The 21,853-nt window shown below is 40.5% G+C and overlaps 1 protein-coding gene across 3 annotated transcripts in view; it reads right to left on the bottom strand.

Annotated features, from left to right (window-relative positions):
• Positions 1-7,589: 7,589 nt before the first annotated feature.
• Positions 7,590-21,853, bottom strand: part of rab3b (RAB3B, member RAS oncogene family) — a 171,189-nt gene continuing 156,925 nt past the window's right edge. Inside the window, exons 5-6 of one of the 3 annotated variants that reach the window (XM_043699201.1) lie at positions 10,882-11,102; positions 7,590-7,940 (exon numbers count right to left, since the gene is read on the bottom strand). In XM_043699201.1, coding sequence (XP_043555136.1) covers positions 10,915-11,102 — 188 coding nt within the window. In that variant the 3' untranslated portion in view covers positions 7,590-7,940; positions 10,882-10,914. Of the gene's footprint in view, positions 11,103-21,853 lie in introns of all 3 variants that reach the window. The other 2 variants (XM_043699202.1, XM_043699200.1) reach the window with 2 other exon arrangements.

The raw sequence follows: 21,853 nt of genomic DNA, 5'->3' as shown, positions 1-21,853 counted from the left end.
GCCCGAAACGTCGATTCTCTTGCTCCTTGGATGCTGCCTGAGCTGCTGCGATTTTCCAGCAACACATTTTCAGCTCTGATCTCCAGCATCTGCAGTCTTCACTTTCTCCTTACAGATTTATAGATCAATCAAAGCTGCTTTAGATCTGATTGAAAGTATTATATAAATAAGTCTAGGTGTTGAGGAATAGACCCCACTCAAACTATCTCCAACATTCACCAAATTTATTTTATTTGATTGAGACATATAAGATTATTAAAGGATTGGACACTCTGGAGGTAGGAAACATGTTTCCGCTGATGGGTGAGTGCCGAACCAGAGGACACAGCTTAAAAATACGGGGTAGACCATTTAGGACAGAGATGAGGAGAAACTTCTTCACCCAGAGAGTGATGGCTGTGTGGAATGAGTTGGATAGAGTTCTCAAGGATTGTGGAATCAAGGGTTGTGGAGATAAGGCAGGAACAGGATACTGATTAAGGATGATCAGCCATGATCATATTGAATGGTGGTGCAGGCTCAAAGGGCAGAATGGCCTACTCCTGCACCTATTGTCTATTGTGCTTTCATAGCCTTTTCATGCAGAATAATGACTCAGAATAAAACACAATTTGGCATTTACAATAGAACCAATTTTTCCAAAATGAAACTAAATCCCGAGAGCAATTTTTTGAAATGTTTTTTGGGATTGTGTTATTTTCCTTCTTTTGTTGAAATTAATCAAATAGGATTGTGTTATTTTCCTTCTTTTGTTGAAATTAATCAAATTGTCTTCTATCTGTTGTTACTGAAGTCAACATTGTTTCAAGGATCATTGTTAGCAAAAAAACAGCACATTTGACATGATTTTATTCATCTAAATTCTCACTCCAATGTCTGTGATGGTCATTTTTTCACTAAATGTTTGTTTTGTCATATTTTTTCAGGTTTTTCCAATGAAAAACACTATATCCTATCTGGTATAGTGAACAGATACTTCACCTCCTGGCCATACCTTCCTTTTAGATGGGGCAGAAGACAGAGCGTGGGTTGCACACCATTCAAATTCCTCTTACTTCCTCAAACAATCTCACTTTTAATTAAAATTGTCACAGAACCTTTCCAAGATTGTGAGCTGAGGATTTTAAATCATCATATGGAAAATTCAGAGCAGCCAAACCCACATTTTGCCTTTGTGTTAATGTCCACATAAGTATTGGAAAATGCCTCCATTGGATTTTTTTTAACCTGAGATACTTACTATTTATGTAATCATTTGAATAGATAGATTTTATTATATCTTAGAGTGAGTGGTTGTGTCAGAAACTCTTGGAGCATTTAAGCAGTATTTGAGCATTCACTTGCATTGCTACAGTCTCCAGAGCCATGGGAAAGAGTTGGAAAATGGGATTAGTATAATCAGATGTTTGTTGACAGACATGGACATAGTGGGCTGACTAACCTCCTTTGTGCTGTAAAGGTCATAGAGTTGATTGTAATGAGGTCAGCCAGGTGAACCTCATGGAAAATGAGTACCCTGTTTGGGGCTGTAGATCTGGTCCAATCAGGGAGCCCTGGCTACAGATATAAACAGGAGTGTCCACTGTCCTTTGATGTGAAGGGCAGTGCTTGTCACTGGCCACCCGGGTGTTTTCCTATCTTCCTGGTGGTGGAAATTGAATAAAGATTCGTGCACTTTGTGTCTTCCACTGTGTCTCACACCTGCACACACACACCATGGGTGCTGGGGATAAAATAAGCACTACCGCACTTAGGTGGTAGTGTGGGGGTTAAAATAAAAAAAAAACAGGAGTGTCCCCCTTCACTGTTTTTCACTGGCCACCCAGGTGTTTTCCTTTCTTCCTGGTGGTGGAAATTGAATAAAGATTCGTGCAACTTGTGTCTCACACCTTCATACACACCATGGGTGTGGGGGGAAAAATAAGCACTACCGCACTTAGGTGGTAGTGTGGGGGTTAAAAAAAGAGAAAATATTTAAAAAAAAGGAGTGTAGGGGCAGTGCTTGTCAAAAAAAAAGAAAAAAGAGAAAGAAAAAAATAAACAGGAGTGTCCCCCTTCACTGTTTGATCACACAGTATTGCCCTTTGATGTGAAGGGCACTGCTTGCCACCCAGGTGTTTTCCTATCTTCCTGGTGGTGGAAATTGAATAAAGATTCGTGCACCTTGTGTCTCTCACTGTGTCTCACACCTGCACACACACACCATGGGTGCTGGGGGGAAAAAATAAGCACTACCGCAGTTAGGCGGTAGTGTGGGGGGTAAAAAAGAGAAAGAAAGAAATAGAAGTGTTTTGATGTGAAGGGCACTGCTTGTCACTGGCCACTCAGGTGTTTTCCTTAAAAAAAAGAGAAATAATAATAAAAAAAATAAACAGGAGTGTCACCAACACGCTGGAGTTGTTCAGGGAGAGGTGGGCGCCGCAGGGAGTGGAGTGCATTATTTCCCCCTCCAACTCTATTTTGATTTGGTCCCTGGCCTCCCCTTCACTGTTTGATCACACAGCATTGCCCTTTGATGCGAAGGGCACTGCTTGTCACAGGCCACTCGGATGTTTCCTTTCTTCCTGGTGGTGGGAAGATTAAAAAAAACAGGAGTGTCAGAGGCCAAAAGAGAAAATGCTGGAAAATCTCAGCAGGTCTGGCAGCATCTGTAAGGAGAGAAAAGAGCTGACGTTTCGAGTCTATATTACCCTTTGTCAAAACCTTGACAAAGGGTCAGTTAGACGCGAAACATCAGTTCTTTTACTACTGATTCCAGCAGTAATAGTCAAAAAAGGAACTTTCTAACTTGCCAGGATATTGGTCGATAGTCAGGAATGTCACTAATATTAAAATTTTGTCTGAAGAAGCCCATGACACCTTCCTTTTGAAAGATAACCCAGCTGCTTCTTTGTTTTGAGGAAGCTTTAGGAACTAGTGTATTTTCCAACTCAAAAGAATAGAGAATCTGGTCAGTGCTGTCTGAAAAGCAGCACCAAATGAATCCCACAAGTGGAGGTGCTGCATTGTCATCATTGGTGGGGAAGAGCAAGGTGGTATGGTCTACAGTGTGCCAATCAAACATAGGCAGTTACTCAATCTCATTACCAGAATACATAGAGACAATATTTTAAAAAAAGGACACAATGGCTTTAAATCAGGCATTGCATCACAACTAGAAGTCATAAGGCAGCTAAGGACTTACCCAGCCAAGGTAACAAATTTATGTTGAATTTAAAGTAATATAGCATTAGTTTTTGGGTAATGTGAGGAAGCCATTGGAAGTGCATGAGAAGAGAAACATTTCCAGCAATCATACCAATGTTACTCTGTTTCATGTCTCACAAACTTGACTGAGTTTTTTGAGGAAGTAACAAAGAGGATTGATGAGGGCAGAGTGGTAGATGTGATCTATATGAACTTCAGTAAGGCGTTCGACAAGGTTCCCCATGGGAGACTGATTAGCAAGGATTCTCATGGAATACAGGGAGAACTAGCCATTTGGATACAGAACTGGCTCAAAAGTAGAAGACAGAGGCTGGTGGGGGAGGGTTGTTTTTCAGATTGGAGGCCTGTGACCAGTGGACTGCCACAAGGATCGGTGCTGGGTCCTCTGCTTTTTGTCATTTACATAAATGATTTGGATGCGAGCATAAGAGGTACAGTTAGTAAGTTTGCAGATGACACCAAAACTGGAGGTGTAGTGGACAGCGGAGAGGGTTACCTTAGGTTACAACAGGATCTTGACCAGATGGGCCAATGGGCTGAGAAGTGGCAGATGGAATTTAATTCAGATAAATGCGAGGTGCTGCATTTTGGGAAAGCAATTCTTAGCAGGACTTATAAACTTAATGGTAAGGTCCTAGGGAGGGTTGCTGAACAAAGAGACCTTGGAGTCCAGGTTCATAGCTCCTTGAAAGTGGAGTCACAGGTAGATAGGATAGTGAAGAAGGCGTATGGTATGCTTTCCTTTATTGGTCAGAGTATTGAGTTGGGAGATCATGCTGCAGCTGTACAGGACATTGGTTAGGCCACTGTTGGAATATTGCATGCAATTCTGGTCTCCTTCCTATCGGAAAGGTGTTGTGAAGCTTGAAAGGGTTCAGAAAAGATTTACAAGGATGTTGCCAGGGTTGGAGGATTTGAGCTATAGGGAGAGGCTGAACTGGCTGGGGCTGTTTTTCCTGGAGCATCGGAGGCTGAGGGGTGACCTTATAGAGGTTTACAAAATTGAGGGGCATGGATAGGGTAAATAGGCAAAGTCTTTTCCCTGGGGTCGGGGAGTCCAGAAGCAGAGGGCATAGGCTTCAGGTGAGAGGGCAAAGATATAAAAGAGACGGGGCAACGTTTTCACACAGAGGGTGGTATGTATATGGAATGAGCTGCCACAGGATGTGGTGGAGGCTGGTACAATTGCAACATTTAAGAGGTATTTGGATGGGTATATGATTAGGAAGGGTTTGGCGGGATATGGGCTGGGTGCTGGCAGGTGGGACGAGATTGGGCTGGGATATCTGGTCGGCATGGACAGGTTGGACCGAAGGGTTTGTTTCCATACTGAACATCTCTATGACTCTAACTGTTTGTTCAAGGTACTTTCTTGAATTTTTCTTTGTATTGCTTTGTAAAGTGAGTCTGCAATTACGAAGACTAATTCTACTGATTTTATTTTGTTTCTTTAATGGAAGCTGGGCACTCTTTTGCACTCTTAGTCTCAGAAGTAACTGCTCCTCCTCCTGAAGCATAAAAATGCACATTTACGCTTGAGAACTTTAAAGCTATGCCTTTTTGTGCCTGGAAAAGGACAGCTTTACAACACTCAAAGCATACATATATAAATGAATACTTATGATATATGTTCATTTGCATTTATCCTACATAGAATTTAAATTCAAAATAAACCAGTATCACCTTCAGCCTGATTGTGTAGCAGTCAAACAAAAAAATAGTTCATGTAAATGTTTACTGTGCTTCATCCAATGCCACTTAGCTAAATCGATATATAAAAAACAAAATACTGCAGCTCTGTACCATTAGAAGAGATTACTAGATAAACAATAGCAGCATTTAAGTGGATTCAATGGGTAGTTGTTCCTTGATGAGTGCTCCATGGCCCTGGGAAGGATCCATATGGCAACCAGGCTGCCAATCCTTCACAACACACCGCCCACTGACTGTTGGGACAGGGTGATAGGTTTCTTCTTCTCAACTGATCTGTTTCACGGGCTGCCTGTCATTGAGACACCCTCATTGCATTGACTATTAATGCATTCTCAGCAATGGTCACTGGTAGTGGTGGCTCTGCTGAGACTTTTGCTGTCTATCATCTAGTTAGGATGACAGCTCTTGGGGAAAACTAATAGAATGGAAACCTTGGTGGCATCCTCTTTATTGGTCTCCGCTGGCAATGTGTTGCCTTTGGATCCCATTACTTGTTAAACTGGGATCAGATCCTGTTCCTGCTCCAGCAATGGGAAATGCCCAAGGTGAGAAAATTCAGCCCAATTGCTTTAGGTCTATGACCTTTTGTTGGAAAAGTTAATTTTGTTTCTCTCTCCACAAATGCTGCATGATTTGCTGAGAATTTCCAGCATTTTCTATTTTCATTCAGTGTTAAAAATTTTTACAGAAATGCTAGATAATAATAAAATAAAATATTTACATACAATACCAATACACAATTTTAATTTATATTGCACTTATTTGGCCTATTTGTCCTTAAGCAGGAACATTAGTTTGGAATATTATGCAATCAAATTTACTAGCTTTCTGTTGTTTTATCAAAGTAATGGGAAACATTTAATTTTATACAAATAACTGTACTGTGAATTGAAAATCTTCTGCCCTTTACCTCTACTGCAGCACAGCATTTAACAACAATCAGTTGGAAGGCTTCAAACACATTATAAATAAGGAAAACCATTGACCATAACTATGTGGAAATATGGCAAGCCTGAGTGAAAAGTAAAAGCCAGTATCAATGCCTGGTAATTTATTGACATATTAAAATTCTCCCAAAGCCATAACTTAAAATCCTGTTCAAAATCAAGGGCAGTCTATGCTGAAACTTTTGTATTAAATACATTATTTACAATTTAACTTTAAAATGAAATAACAACTCATTTATAAATTCAATCAGCCACTCAAAGGTATCACCACACTGTTGTGAATTATTTTCTTATATAAAGCCAGAGTATTGACTTTACCACAGTTGAAAAATGTCGTGCTGGAAAAACACAGCAGGCCAGGCAGCATCCGAGGAGGAGAATCGACATTTCGGGCATAAGTCCTTCTTCAGGAATGAGGCTGGTGTGCCAAGCGGGCTGAGATAAAAGGTAGGGGAGAGGGAATTTCGGGGAGGGGCGCTGGGAATACAATAGGTGGAAGGAGGTGAGGGTGAGGGTGATAGGCCGGAGAGGGGGTGGGGGCGGAGAGGTCGGGAACAAGATTGCAGATCAAGAGGGCGGTGCTGAATCCGGGGGTTGAGACTGAGATAAGGTGGGGGGAGAGGGGAAATGAGGAAGCTGGAGAAATTGACTTTACCACCTCAAAGATTGGTTTCCACTATTGACTGCCACTGATTTTTACCTATAAAATTAGCATTCAGGTCAACAGGAAAAGATTTTTCAGGAAATGGTTTAAGCCAATTCATGTCAGAATTTTTCCATAATGTTAACATTTAGGATTTTTCACAATAATTTATCCACATCAATGAAGAGACTGCACTGTAATCATGCAGACTGAATGAGGATTAATATAAAGCACTTTCTCTGTGGAAAACGTAATTGGTATTAATGGGATTGTGAGAGAGGGAGGAAATGCAGTTCTAGTATCAAGAGACAACAATTAAAAAAGTCAAATAAATATCTCAAGAATTGCAAATGTTGTTCTTCCTTTCAATCATTTTTATTACAATATATTTATGATAAAACCTTACTCACTGAAGTTCATTTTGACTTTGTGTAAAAGTGCTAAAATAGGAATCGAAAGCCTGATTTATACCTTTTCTGGTTTTATTTCCATTGAAAAATTAATGGAAGAAATATTGAGATAAAATACTGGTGGCCAATTTGCTTTCCTTCATTTCACATTATTGGAAGCTGAAAATGATTAGTATTTGTAAGGAGGATCTTCAAAATTGCAGGAGAACACTGTTACAGATCAATTTTATGAAACAATTTGTGCTGGTCCAGTGTAGTTTGGCTTTAATTTGATGCAAATTGCATGATGCTGATTACAAACGAGTTGTTAGATTCAGTAAATTTGGTAAATGATTTGAGGTTATTGCAATGACATAATCAGTAGTGCATTGGATTTGCAACAGTTGCAATAGATAAAGCTAAGCAGTCTAATGCCAATTTTGAAATTTCAAATTGGTTGTCCATGCAACCGCACACTTCATTTTTAAGCTGGGGTAGGACTGCCTGCTGTACCAGCTCTGCCAACTTCAATTTTAACAGATCTGGATGGCAGTGTACAAGTTCTGACGACAGTGGAAAGTGGTATGGAGGTGTCAATACAATTCAACAATGCAGATTCCATATCACTGCAAGCAGTTAATCATCTCAACTCTGTGCTAGCAGAAAATCAATGTCAAAAAAACTAGGCACTCTCCTAACAGAAATCCATTTAATTCAGTCAATGCTATAACATATTCTTATCAAAATGGTCACTGGATTAGGTTCACATAAATCCACTTCCCAATACATTACTTGCATGATACAATGTCTTGAAGCATAGAGTTTAACTTACCCGGAAATAATTTTGTTATACTTTAGAGCATTTGCAATGTTTAAAAATATAAATGGGTGGATATAGAAATGCAGCTTATATTCTGGATAAAATCAACATGTAAGTGTAAAGCTTTGGAGGCTCTTGTGATGTAGTGGTAGTGTCCTCATCTCTGAGCCAGACGCCTGGATTCAAATCCCACCTGCTCCAGAGGTATGTCATAACATTTTCTAGCAAATTGATTTGAAAACAAAAAAAAATCAAGCTTCAGATTGAAAAGTATTGAACATAATTCTCTAATGCAGTAGAATGCCATGTATTTTCTCAAAATATATTAACAGGATAAAAGATTCTCAATCAAACACATGTAGATCCCGACACAATACAGAGACTAAGCGTCAGTGTAGCACAGATTTTCAATATACAGTATGTAATATTTACAAATTTTGCCATTAAATATCTTTTTCAATCAGAATATAATTTAATTCAGGTCACTAATTCCATTATGAATGAAAAGCCTTGTGAAGATTTGTTCTTCTATTTAAAATGAAAATGATTTTGGCTCCACAAAGGCAAGTGCTGGAACAATGATGGAATGAGACTATTGACATATTACTCCCATGACTACATAACACTTTCTACAGTCAGTGGGTTTGTATGATTTATCAAGATAATTGAGGCAAGACCAACAAAAATTTGGGTGGTTGATGTCATTCCACCAGTTTATCGATATCCAGGTGGAATAGGAAAAATAGATCCCTGACCCCATTTCCAGTGGAAATGGTATCAAATAAAACAACAATGGTCTGGAAAACCAGCAGAACTGGATACTACCTAAATTTTTGCTCCTCCTGCAATATTTGCCTGGAGCCAGCAAATTGCTTGAAATATTTCTGGAAATTCAGTGTCTTTCCCCAGAGGCACCTGACAAACTAAAAGTGTGCTCTATTTTAAGAGGGTAATTTTCATTTGAAATGACTTGAAGAAACTGCAACAGTTTTCCAAACAAATAAAAACTGTTGGGAGGAATGGATTTTATGCTAATCAATGTGAAGTTATGAGACTTTATTCTACATTGTCTCCAGCATCTAGCTTTAAACACTCAGAGGTCAGAAACAGTGCAGGGTGTATGCAGAATATAGTTCCTTTTAATTTCCTACTTCAGTATGTTTTAAACTATAGGTACTAACTTTCTGTGACCCTTATTGCTTCTCCTGCCATCTTTTTCCCCATCTATCATCTCCTGAAGTTGTCGATTTAACAGGAAACAGTTCCAACAGCAATACTTGGCTTATTTAATTACATGTTTTAATATTTAAGTATTGTTCTTTAATGTATTGTAATCAATGAGCAATGGCCATGCACATTATGCAATTATTGGTCTCCAACACTTGTGGTAAATCTCAGAGTTAACATATACATTTTAAAAGGTAGCCATTATGCATGCTACATTCATGTGAAGTCTGCCGAAAAGAACACCCAATAAAATGCCACTTTCTGGATGCAATCATACTAAAATCTGGGGCAGATTGCCACCAGCAGTAGTATCAGACTTGTTTTGCGTCACTCGAACTTTTACAGCCTTTCAAAAGGTTATTAATGAGTTATGCCAACTTTTAAAGGTTTTCAAAAGCTTCCTAAATATTTGTTTTCTTCCTTGTGATTCCATCTATTTGAATACACATTCAAATGAGCTTAGACTAGTTATTCAAAACATGAATTCCTTCAAGTAGTACCAATCAACTGAGAACTAATTTACATCTGAAAATGAAAACTGCCCTCTTAGTTACAGATTGCTTTTTCACTGTGCCTTATTTCTCTCAAGTATTTGTTTTTTAGCCACTGTGTGACCTTTCATCGTGTAAAGCATTCTATTAATGTAATGAATTTTATATGAATATTTTGATGCTCTTTCAGACAGCAGCAACCGTATCATACAAAATGCACCATAACTGGATTCTGATCCCTAATGTTATCTGGAATTGGGCAGGAATTTAGTGTTTAATGAAACAATATTTAAGCTATGAGGCTTATACTTCTTTCAGCCGCTGCATTCCACCAGAACCACTTATCTCCACTGTGCAAATAGGAGTAGGAGAGGAAAGTGATGTATACTTGAAGCTGCCTGTAGGCTATAGTGTCCAATGATAATGGGCTTGAGATGATCCATGGAGTGAGATGGTTGTAGACATCCCTTCGTTTTCCCCCTTAATGAGTAGCTGGATATTACACCAGCAAGGACCAGACTTTAATTTATTTAATTTTCAAGATTTGCTCTATTGCAGTGCTCCTAGTTCCTCAACTATTAGAGTAGTGGTCCCATTGCAACATTGCTGGGATTTTTTTCACCACAGCAGTAGTCTGTATTTTAGGATTGGGAACCTGCCTTCATCCTAATAGAACCCAATCTAGGAAACCGAGTCAGAGCTTCTAAATATATTGAAGATAGGTGTAGCTGTCTCGCCCATCTGCACAACACCAGGAGAACAGCCTTAGCCCATTCCTTATAATGAGAACATTTTTTTGTGACTGGACATTTCAGATTTTGGTACTCAAGTTTAATAAATTATAACATGAAAATCAAATGTAAATGGATTTACATAGAAGGGGAATCAACCCTGAAATGATCTTACTTTTCCAGGAATAATTTGAAATGATTATTATATTACTTTTATATTTGTTTGATTTTTTTTTAATAAACAGAAGGTGCCAAAGTAACCGGAGAGCTTATTCTACCAATATTACAACTTTAAACTGCTCATCTATTCACTTAAATCTGATGGGTTGTCTTCTACAGTATTACTAGGATTGACTACTTCGTAATGCCTTCTTTACAACTTTTCAAGCCAAAAGACAGTAGAAAATAAATTAATTACAACAAGCGCTGAACGATTTTGCCGTAATGTCTCAAATTCCAATTCAGAAGGACTATAATGATTTAGTTTTAAATACACCTATGTCAACATTAATTTATAATATAGTTGAACTTTTAACAATTTGAATGTCCACTTTTATATAATGATAAGTAAATCTCTTACAGCAACATTCAAACATATTTTGAAGAATAACAAATAAATATCTTAGTCCTACTATTTATATAACTTTAAATAAATAAGAATTTGGTCATATCCATACCACATGCAACTATAAAGAGAAACTGAAAAAAAGTACAGAAAGGTTAGAGGTCACCAAAGTGAGAGATCACTAGCAGGCACAGTTCTGCTGCATTGATGGTGCGTTGTCTGTCAACCTTGTGTGCTTGCTGCCACTGGCCACTGAGGGATCAGAATCCAGGCTTTCCGACATTTTCTCACATATGATGTCTACTAGACGTTCAAAAACCTGCTTGACATTGATGTTTTCTTTGGCACTGACTTCAAAAAATTCAAATCCTGTGGAAAAGAGAGAGATTATGTGCAGTATGAACTCACAATTTCTTTAGGGTTACCTATCCCCTCCTTCTCTCCATTCAGCCACCCCACCATTCTATTCCAATGTTTATTTTATCTCTCCAAATGGGAAAAATAGGTAAATGGTTACAAACATTGTCCAGCAGATTCAGGAAAACTTTGGACAAAGAGGAGTTCAGGAACCCAAAGTTCAGGTGAATTCTGGGTTCCAACCACGCACCTCAGCTCCATCACTCTCTTAACATTATTTGTAAATTCAATTGACCACCTTGAGTTCAACACCCAATTCGTGGCACCATACATCTTTAGGAGGTGGGAGCTACCTTCCTGGAACCAGATGCAAAAGGAAGTAGCTAGGTAACCAACATTTTAAATCCTGTCACGTTTTTGGCATATAGAGCAGACAGTTCCTTACAAGGTTTAGAAGATCAGGAGATGAAAGGTGGTGGAAAGTAGCCATGGTCATCAATCCAAGGTGCAGGACTTGACCTCGTGATATAGAAGGTATCACACATAAAGTAGGACACCATGGAAAATCTGACAACTACTCACTAATGTGTACCAGACTATTCCGGCTTGCCAGTGAAAATGCTTAAAATTCCAATTATGATTGCTCCTAAAGAAGCTAATAGAATAGTAACAGCCTGCAAGTGAATTTCCCATTTCACACTTCTCACCAGCCCTTTAAAAGTATAGAATAGTGTGGGCCCCCTTGTGGTGCAGAGGTAGTTCTCCTACTCCTCAGCTAGGAGGCCTAGGATCAAGTCACACCTGCTCTGGAGTTGTGTAATAACATCTCCAAACAGGAAAATTAGGTAGAACTGTAGCAACAGTTTCCAGCAACACAAATTTGCAATCTCAGCCATTTGTAAAATACATCTCTTCGTGTCACCTTATCCATGATGTATAGCAAACAACTAATATGTGAAGTAGCATATTTTTGCAGGAGACCATGTGTTTTTAATATCTAATGGGGTAGAGGAACAAAGGACTCGAGGGGTTTAGGGATACAGATTCACATGTAAAGACACAATGAGCCAAATGGTCTCATTCTGAGCAGTAAGAAGCCAAGGATAAAGTTAACAAAGCTATAAAAGCTGCAAACCAAGCACTTGTCTATTTCCACAGGAATTGAATGGGAAAATAAAGAAGTTCTGTTGATCTTGAATGAAATTTTGGTTATACCACATATGGAATCTGTGAAAAGCTTCTGTAAAAGAACAATGCAAACAAAAAGTTTATAGAATGTTGCCATAACTGATAACTTGTTCAACCTTTCCGGACAGGTATAACCTTTAAAAGAGGGACTTATTTAACAAAGATCTTTAACATTATGAAAGAGTTTAAAAGGGTAACTGGACCAGCCATATAAATACAGTATAAAGCAAAGAACTGCATGTGCTGAAAATCTGAAAGAAAAACAGAAAATGCTGGGGAAACTCAGTGGGTCTGGCAGCAATTGTTGGAAGAAAGCAGAGTTAACATTTTAAGTCCAGCAACTCTTCATCAGAACTCAGTTCCTCTGAATGTTCTTCTGAACTCTGATGAAGAGTCTCCAAACTCTTAGCCTTAGATTGTTACAGGTTAGAATGAGATCATTCAATGCATTGTGCCTTTATATGTGAAGATTCTCCCTCTCAAACTGCAGGGTGAATTCTATGATATTCCAGTCACTGCCCACAGGGGTTCCCTCACCTTAAGTTCCTTAATTAAGCCTGCCTCATTACACATCACCAAATCCAGAATTGCCTGATCCCTAGTAGAGTCTACCACAAGCTGCTCCAAAAGAAATCTCGTAAACATTCCACAAATTACTTTTCTTGGGATCTGCTACCAACCTGATTTTTTCAGTCCACCTACATCTTGAAGTTTCCTCTTATTATTGTAATAGTACATTTCTTACATATCTTTTCTATCTCCTGATTTATCTTTTGGCCCACATCTTGACACCTTTCTGCTGATTGGATTGTATATTGAAAGCTCAGTAGCATTTTGAACAGAAAATTCACAGAATCACAGAAGTGTTACAGCCCACTAGGAAGTCATTTGGCCTATCATGCCTGCAATATCATTAAATGATTAGCATTACTTAGTGCCAATTTTCTGCTTTTTCCCCAAACTCTTACGCATTATATTTTACCGTGTAATCATTCAATGGCCTTGAATGCCTCAATTGAACCTGCCTTCATCACACCTCCACGCAGTGCATTCCGTACCCAAATGCTAATATCTAATTACTCTCTTTCTCACTTCACCATTGCTTCTTTCGCACATCACTTTAAATCCATGCCCTCTTGGTCTTGATCCTTTTGTGAACCGGAACAATCTGTCCCTTTCTACTCTATCAGCTGCTCATGTTTTTGAAAACTGCAATCACATTTTCTCTCAAACTACTTTCCTCCAAGAAGAACATTCCCAACTTCTTAAATCTATCCTCATAACTGAAGTTCCTCATCTCTGGAACCATTCTTATAAGCTTCTTTTGCACTCTTTCCAATGCTTTCACATCTTTCCGGTATTGTGACCTCCAAAACAGTATGTAATATTCCACCTGAGGTCTAACAAGTGTCTTACATAAGTTCAACATCACCACTTTGCTCTTGTCCTCTATGTCCCTATCAATAAAACTAGGTATGATATACTTTACTTATTGCTCTCTACCTGTCCTGCAACTTCTGTGTACTTATATACCCAGGTCCATCTGCTCCTGCACTCACTTGAGAATTGTAACCTGTATTTTATCCTATCAAAAACCATCACCTCACATTTTTCTACACATTGAAACTCATTTTCCACCTATCTGCATACTCCACAAACGTGTTGATGTCCTTTTGGCATTCTACACTGTTATAGAGTCAGAGTCATAGAGATGTACAGCATGGAAACAGACCCATCAGTCCAACCCAATCCAGTCCCACCTGCCAGCACTCAGCCCCTATCCCTCCAAACCCTCCTATTCATATACCCATCCAGATGCCTTTTAAATGTTGCAATTGTACTAACCTCCACCACTTCCTCTGGCCTCCCATTCCACACACACCCACCCTCTGTGTGAAAGAGTTGCCACTTAGGTCTCTTTTATATCTTTCCCCTCTCACCCTTCCCCCACCCCAGGGAAAAGACCTTGTCTGTTTACCCTATCCATGCCCCTCATGATTTAATAAACCTCTATAAGGTCACCCCTCAGCCTCTGACGCTCCATGGAAAACAGCCACAGTCTATTCAACCCCTCTCTATAGCTCAAATCCTCCAACCCTGGCAACATCCTTGTAAATCTTTTCTGAACTCTTTCAGGTTTCACAACATCTTTCCGATAGGAAGGAGACGAGAACTGCACACAATATTCCAACAGTGTCCTAACCAATGTCCTGTACAGCCGCAACATGACCTCCCAACTCCTGTACTCAATACTCTGACCAATAAAGGAAAGCATACCAAACACCTTCTTCACTATCCTATCTACCTGCGACTCTACTTTCAAGGAGCTATGAACCTGCACTCTAAAGTCTCTTTGTTCAGCAACAAACCCTAGGACTTTACCATTAAGTGTATAAGTCCTGCTAAGATTTGCTTTCTCAAAATGCAGCACCTCCCATTTATCTAAACTAAACTCCATCTGCCACTCCTCAGCCCATTGGCTCATCTGATCAACATCCCGTTGTAATCTGAGGTAACCTTTCTCGCTGTCCACTACACCTCCAATTTTGGTGTCACCTGCAAACGTACTAACTATACCTGTTAAGCTCACATCCAAATCATTATATAAATGACGAAAAGTAGTGGTCCCAGTACCGATCCTTGTGACACTCCACTGGTCACAGGCCTCCAGTGTGAAAAACAACCCTCCACTACCACCCTCTGTCTTCTACATTTGAGCCAGTTCTGTATCCAATGGCTCGTTTTTGAGATTAGATTAGATTCCCTACAGTGTGGGAACAGGCCCTTCGGCCCAACTAGTCCACACAGACCCTCCGAAGAGTAACCTATCCAGACCTATTCCCCATATTTACCCCTGACTAATGCTATGGACAATTTAGCATGGCCAATTCACCTGACCTGCACATCTTAGGACTGTGGGAGGAAATCGGAGCACCCGGAGGAAACCCACGCAGACATGGGGAGAATGTGCAAACTCCACATATTCAGTCGCCCGAAGCTGTAATCGAACCCAGTCCCTGGCACTGTGAGGCAGCAGTTCTAACCACTGAGCCACCATGCCGCCCTGTATTCCATGAGATCTAACCTTGCTCACCAGTCTCGCGTGTGGAAGCTTGTCAAACAACTTACTGAAGTCCGTATAGATCACATCTACTGCTCTGCCCTCATCAATCCTCTTTGTTACTTCTTCAAAAAACTCAATCAAGTTTGTGAGACATGATTTCCCACGCATAAAACCATGGTGACTATCCCTAATCAGTCCTTGCCTTTCCAAATACATTACAGCCTGTCCCTCAGGATTCCCTCCAACAACTTGCCCACCACTGACATCAGGCTCACTAGTCTATAGTTCCCTGGCTTACCACATTCTTAAAATTGTGACACCACATTAGCCAACCTCCAGTCTTCCGGCACCTCACCTGTGACTATTGATGATACAAATATCTCAGCAAGAGGCCCAGCAATCACTTCTCTAGCTTCCCACAGAGTTCTATGGTACACCTGATCAGGTCCTGGGGATTTATCCACTTTTATGCGTTTCAAGACATCCAGCACTTCCTCCTCTGTAATATGGACATTTTTCAAGATGTCACTATCTATTTCCCTACATTCTATATCTTCCATGTCCTTTTCCACAGTAAACACTAATGTAAAATATTCATTTAGTATCTCTCCCATCTCCTGCAGCTCCACACAAAGGCCGCCCTGCTCTCCCTAGTTACCCTTTTGTCCTTAATGTATTTGTAAAAACCCCTTGAATTCTCCTTAATCCTACTTGCCAAAGCTATCTCATGTCCCCTTTTTGCCCTCCTGATTTCCCTCTTAAGTACACTCCTACTGCCTTTATACTCTTTCAATTATTCACTTGATCTATCCTGTCTATACCTGACATATGCTTCCTTCTTTTTCTTAACCAAACCCTCAATTTCTTTCATCATCCTGCATTCCCTATACCTACCAGCCTCCCTTTCAATCTAACAGGAATATACGTTCTCTGCACTCTTGTTGTCTCATTTCTGAAGGCTTCCCATTTTCCAGCTGTCCCTTTACCTTTTAGATCCAGTCTATCTTTTCCCATAACTAATAAAATTATGGTCACTGGCCCCAAAGTGCTCCTCCACTGACACCCCAGTCACCTGCCCTGACTTATTTCCCAAGAGGACGTCAAGTTTTGCACTTTCTCTAGTAGGTACATCCACATACTGAATCAGAAATTTTTCTTGTACATGTTTAACAAATTCCTCTCCATCTAAACCATGGGCGGCACGGTGGCAAGCACTGCTGCCTCACAGCGCCAGAGACCCGGGTTCAACTCCCGCCTCAGGCAACTAACTGTGTGGAGTTTGCACATTTTCCCCGTGCCTGCGTGGGGGTGCTCCGGTTTCCTCCCACAGTCCAACAAAATGTGCAGGTTAGGTGAATTGGCCATGCTAAATTGCCCGTAGTGTTAGGTGAAGGGGTAAATGTCGGGGAATGGGTCTGGGTGGGTTGCGCTTCGGCGGGTCGGTGTGGACTTGTTGGGCTGAAGGGCCTGTTTCCACACTGTAAGTAATCTGAACCCTTAACACTACGGCAGTCCCAGTCTATGTTTGGATAGTTAAAATCCCCTACCATAACCACCCTATTTTTTTTACAAATAACTGAGATCTACTTCCAAATTTGTTTCTCAATTTCCCTCTGACTATTGGGGGATCTATAATACAACCCCAATAAGGTGATCATCACAATTACAATTCTTCCAAGTTTTGTTGCATTTGAAAACTTCCTAAATTTCCCCCTGCAGATTTGGAGTATAGATGCTTCCTTAACAACCTGTTCAGATTTTGTTAAGACACTCCTGTGGAACAAGTGGATCTTGAATCCAGGCCTCCTGGCTCAGAGATAGGAACACTGTCCTTACACCACAACAGCCCCTTTTAGTAACTTTAAGTGAATAATTGATTCCTGTGGAACCCTATGTTAAAGCCAGAGTTAGACATTTCCCACTAAGAAGAAGAATAATATACATGTTGAAAAACTGTACCATATATGCAGCACTTAGCATTCCTAGATGAAATAGCTGGCAAAATAAAATATATTATTAAATATGAAAGAAGTACTATATGTACCTTAAGAATTAAACTCACCCATATAGTACTCTTAGGTGGGTCAACCAGGCCCCACCTAGTGGCAGAGGTTGATTAATGCAGGTAGCGGTCAACCTGAATTGCATGATCCACAAGGGAAGTTTTATTCCAGAATAAATTGACAGTTTATAATGTAACCAATGTAAATATTAAGCTAGCTTTCAAATTTCACACAAGCCTCCAGAAAGGTACACAGGGTTTATTTTACTGTGAGTCTGAACTGAGAGTAAAAATCAAAAAAACTGCAGATGCTGGAAATCTGAAACAAAAACAGAATTTGCTGGATATACCTGGCAGGTCTGGCAGCATCTGTGGAGAGAAAGCAGTTAATGATTTGGATCCAGTGACCCTTCTGATGAAGAGTCACAAGATTCGAAAAGTTCACTGTGCTTTCTTCCCACAGACGCTACAAGATCTGCTGAGTTTCTCCAGAAACGTCTGTTTTCATCAGCCAAATAAATATTGTGACTCCAATAGCAGGGTTGGGCTGGGAATTCTGTCACCTCCTGACTGTCTTCCCAAAGCCCATGCGCCATCAACAAGACATACAAAGATTTCATGGATTAATCCCCACTTGCCTGGATAAATGTAGCTCTACTGACACTCTTGACAATCCAGCAAAGCAGCATACTTCACTGGCACCCAACAGGTGCACTGTTTTGTATTACTGACCAAGCGGAATGCTGTTAAAAGTTGTATTCTGCTCATGTGAAAGGGAACAGAGCAGATGAGACTCCTACAGATTTTGGGAACGGAAATTTGCTGAGGTGTGCCTTGCTGATGATAATCAGAGCCAGAAAAATTACACAGGCATTGCAATCATTGTTGAAGGATATTGGACTCTTGTGGCACTTTTAATGATTGTATGACATCTGATTTGGCACATAGTGATTGTGCGACAATTCCTACATTTTTACATATCCTCCAGAAGCATGGTACATCACTAAAGAGGTTTTGTAAGACATATTTTGGTTGCACTAATTATTTAACAAATTTGATATATCAATTGCATGTGAAGTAATAAAAACAAAAATTGGTGGAAAAGGTCTGACAACATCTGTGGAGGGAAATCAGAGTTAATGTTTCAGGTCAAGTGACCCTTCCTCAGAACCTAGGCAAAAGTGAGTACTGCAGATGCTGGAGATTAGAGTCAAGAATGTGGTGCTGGAAAGTCACAGCAAGTCAGGCAGCATCTGAGGAACAGGAAAATCGATGTTTCGGGCAAAAGTCTTTCATCAGGAATGAGACTGGGAGCCTCCGGGGTGGAGAGATAAATGGGAGGGGGTGGGGCTGGGGTGGGGGGAAGGTAGCTGAGAGTGCAATAGGTGACTGGAGGTGGGGGTAAAGGTGATAGATTGGAGGGGAAGGTGGTGCAGATAGGTGGGAAGGAAGTTTAACAGATGGGACAGGTCATGAGGACGGTGCTGAGCTGGAAGGTTGGAACGAGGGTAAGGTGAGGCAAAGGGAAATAAGAAAACTGGTGAAATCCACATTGATGGAGTGTTGGAGGGTCCCGATGCGTCCTCGCATAGCGCTTCAGAGAACATCTCCGGGACACCCGCACCAACCAACCCCACTGTCCCGTGGCCGAACACTTCAACTCCCACTCCTACTCTGCTGAGGACATGCAGGTCCTGGGCCTCCTCTATTGTCACTCCCTTACCACCTGAAGCTTGAAGGAAGAACCCCTCATCTGCCGCCTCGGGACCTTCCAACCCCATGGCATGTGTGGATTTCACTGGTTTCCTCATTTCTCCTCCCCCCCACCTTACCCCTGTTCCAACCTTCCAGCTCAGCACCGTCCTCATGACCTGTCCCCTCAGTCCAACTTCCTTCCCACCTATTTGTACCACCCTCCCCTCCGACCTATCACCTTTACCCCCACCTCCATCCACCTACTGCACTCTCAACTACCTTCCCCCCAGCACCCCCCCCCCCATTTATCTTTCCACCTCAGACGCTCTCTTCCTCAGAACCTGTTAAGTAATGTTTAATTTAAATTGATTTTGGATTTCCAGTTGCAGCAAAAGCCATAATATATGAATCTTGTTCTTCAGTTCTTATCATCAGCTACTGGGAAATCATCTTTTTAAAGGTTATCAGTCTCTATGGGAATTGTAACAACTTTTTAATTACATTTTCTACTGGTAGGCTCACAGAAGACTGAAAGCAGTATTAATGAACAGATGGTCTTTAAGATCTGCCTGACTATTATTAATCATGAGAATAACATCATATGGATGTGAAGGTAGATTTAGGAGGATAGTTTGTTTCTTTGCAACTCATTGGACCGGCAATACTTTTTGTTGTCTCCTACTACACACACAGGCATTTACCAAGGCTACAGCACTTTTTTATTGTGACCTATTCATTCCATTGGTGATGGACATATTGAAGAACAATAAAATCTATATCATACATTTAATCCTCACTGAAGAGACGAGGTACAGGAGGGAACGAGTATTTATTTGACAGAGAAGCATGACCAGCAAATCTATAAATGATGCTGACTCTTGGCACGAATCACTGACATACTTCTGTGGGGACAGCTTCAGCTTCCACAGCTTGTACATTTGTATGATAAATATATATATAATGAAAATTACCATCTGCCATATTAAGAGTACATATCTCACTTTTCCTCATCCAGTTCAATTACATAAACTTCTAGGTTAATTTCCATGCTTGCTTTTAATTTTTAGCACCTTGCAGAGTAATAGGGAAAATGCACTATAAAAGTTTTTGACAGGACTCTTAGAAAAAGGGAGAAAGGCAGTGAGAAGCAATCTTTTTTTGCCTTCATCCTTTGTTCTTTAATGCTTGTTGAAATTTTGGGGGAAACAATTGTGGTCTGACATTTCAGGGTGACTTTACAGTAATTCAATAAATTGGTGCGAACTGTTTGAAAACTGGTTACGACTGTAAGTCCCTTCTTAACTTACTCAACTCATTTGATCTCATCAGCACAACCAAGTAACACTTCTAGTTTCATTTTTACATATTTACCATAAATGTCCATTTCTGTGGCTTGCCTGCACAAATGATCTGTTCCACAACACTTCTGAAAGTACCTTCAGTTCCCCTTCTCCCACTGCCATCACTGTCTCCTGCCACTGTCTCCTAACTTTCCTCTTACTTTGCCTCCTGACATGTTCCTGAGCCTTGGTGTTATCTTTAGAGCTGGACTCTAGTCTTCAGCTGCTCCCTTTTCCTAGTTCCAGTTCTGAACTCACATTGAAGAGCTGGGATGTATCTAGGGCATTGGCATCTTCAAGTCATTGATTGGTGTAGACTTTGGTTGCTACCTGCATTAATCAATCTCTGCCACCAAGTGGACCCTGGTCAATCTAAGTGTATAAGTGAGTTTAATTTTTCTATGATAGAGGGCAAAATGGTAAATGGAATACAACGTGTGAAAGTGTTATGCATTTTGCTAGGAAGAACACAGGTGCAGACTATTTTCTAAATGGGGAAAAGCTTCAGAAATCTGAAATACAAAAGGACTTAAGCCAGCTGCAGTAGTGAGTATAATGGATTCTTTCTTGATTATATGTTTTTGGAGATAAGTCTCTTGATTAAACTTAAAATATAAGCCATAGCTATTAATTTAACCTGGGGCAGTGTTAGTAGAGGAATAAGACAGTGTTATTTTCTGGGTCTGCAGATTGTGAAGGAGCAAAAATGGCCTTTGTAGTGATATGTACTTCTTGTCAGATGTGGGAGTGTAAAGAGAGTTTAAGGGTTACTGCGGATTATAGCTGCCATAAATGCTGTTGGATGAGAATCTTATCAGATCGAGTGGACCGGTTGGAGAGACAGATAGAAGCGATGAGGAATTTGCAACAGCAACAGTAAGTGATGGATGGCAGATATAGGAAGGGGGAAAGTCTCAGATACAGTCACATAGATGGGTTAACTCCAGGAAGGGTAAGAGAGGTAGGTAGCTAGTGCAGGAGTCTTTTGTGGATATACCCATTTCAAACAGGTAAGCTGTTTTGGAAAATGTAGGGGTGCTGGATTCTCAGGGGAACGTAGCACGAAGTTTCTGGTGTTGAGACTGGCTCTAATGCAACGAGGGGTACGTCGGCTTCTAAGAGATCAATTGTGTTAGGAGATTCTGTAGTTAGAGGTAAAGACTGACGTTTCTGTGGCCAGCAGAGAAAAAGCAGAATGGTGTGTTGTTTCCCTGGTGCCAGGATCAAGGGTGTCTCAGAGAGGGTGCAGAATGTTCTCACGGGGGAGAGGGGCCAGCAGGAGGAACCATTGGAACCAACGACATTGAAAGGGAAACGGTTGAGACTCTGAAGGGAGATTACAGAGAGTTAGGCAGAAATTTAAAAAGGAGGTCCTCAAGGGTAGTAATATCTGGATTACTCCCAGTGCTACAAGCTAGTGAAGGCAGGAATAGGAGGATAGAGCAGATGAATGCATGGCTGAGGAGCTGGTGTA

Source organism: Chiloscyllium plagiosum, chromosome 11 (assembly GCF_004010195.1).
Source record: "Chiloscyllium plagiosum isolate BGI_BamShark_2017 chromosome 11, ASM401019v2, whole genome shotgun sequence".
Lineage (NCBI taxonomy): Eukaryota > Metazoa > Chordata > Chondrichthyes > Orectolobiformes > Hemiscylliidae > Chiloscyllium > Chiloscyllium plagiosum.
The sequence above is the reverse complement of the archived record's forward strand: the minus strand, read 5'-3'. Positions and strand labels throughout refer to the sequence as shown.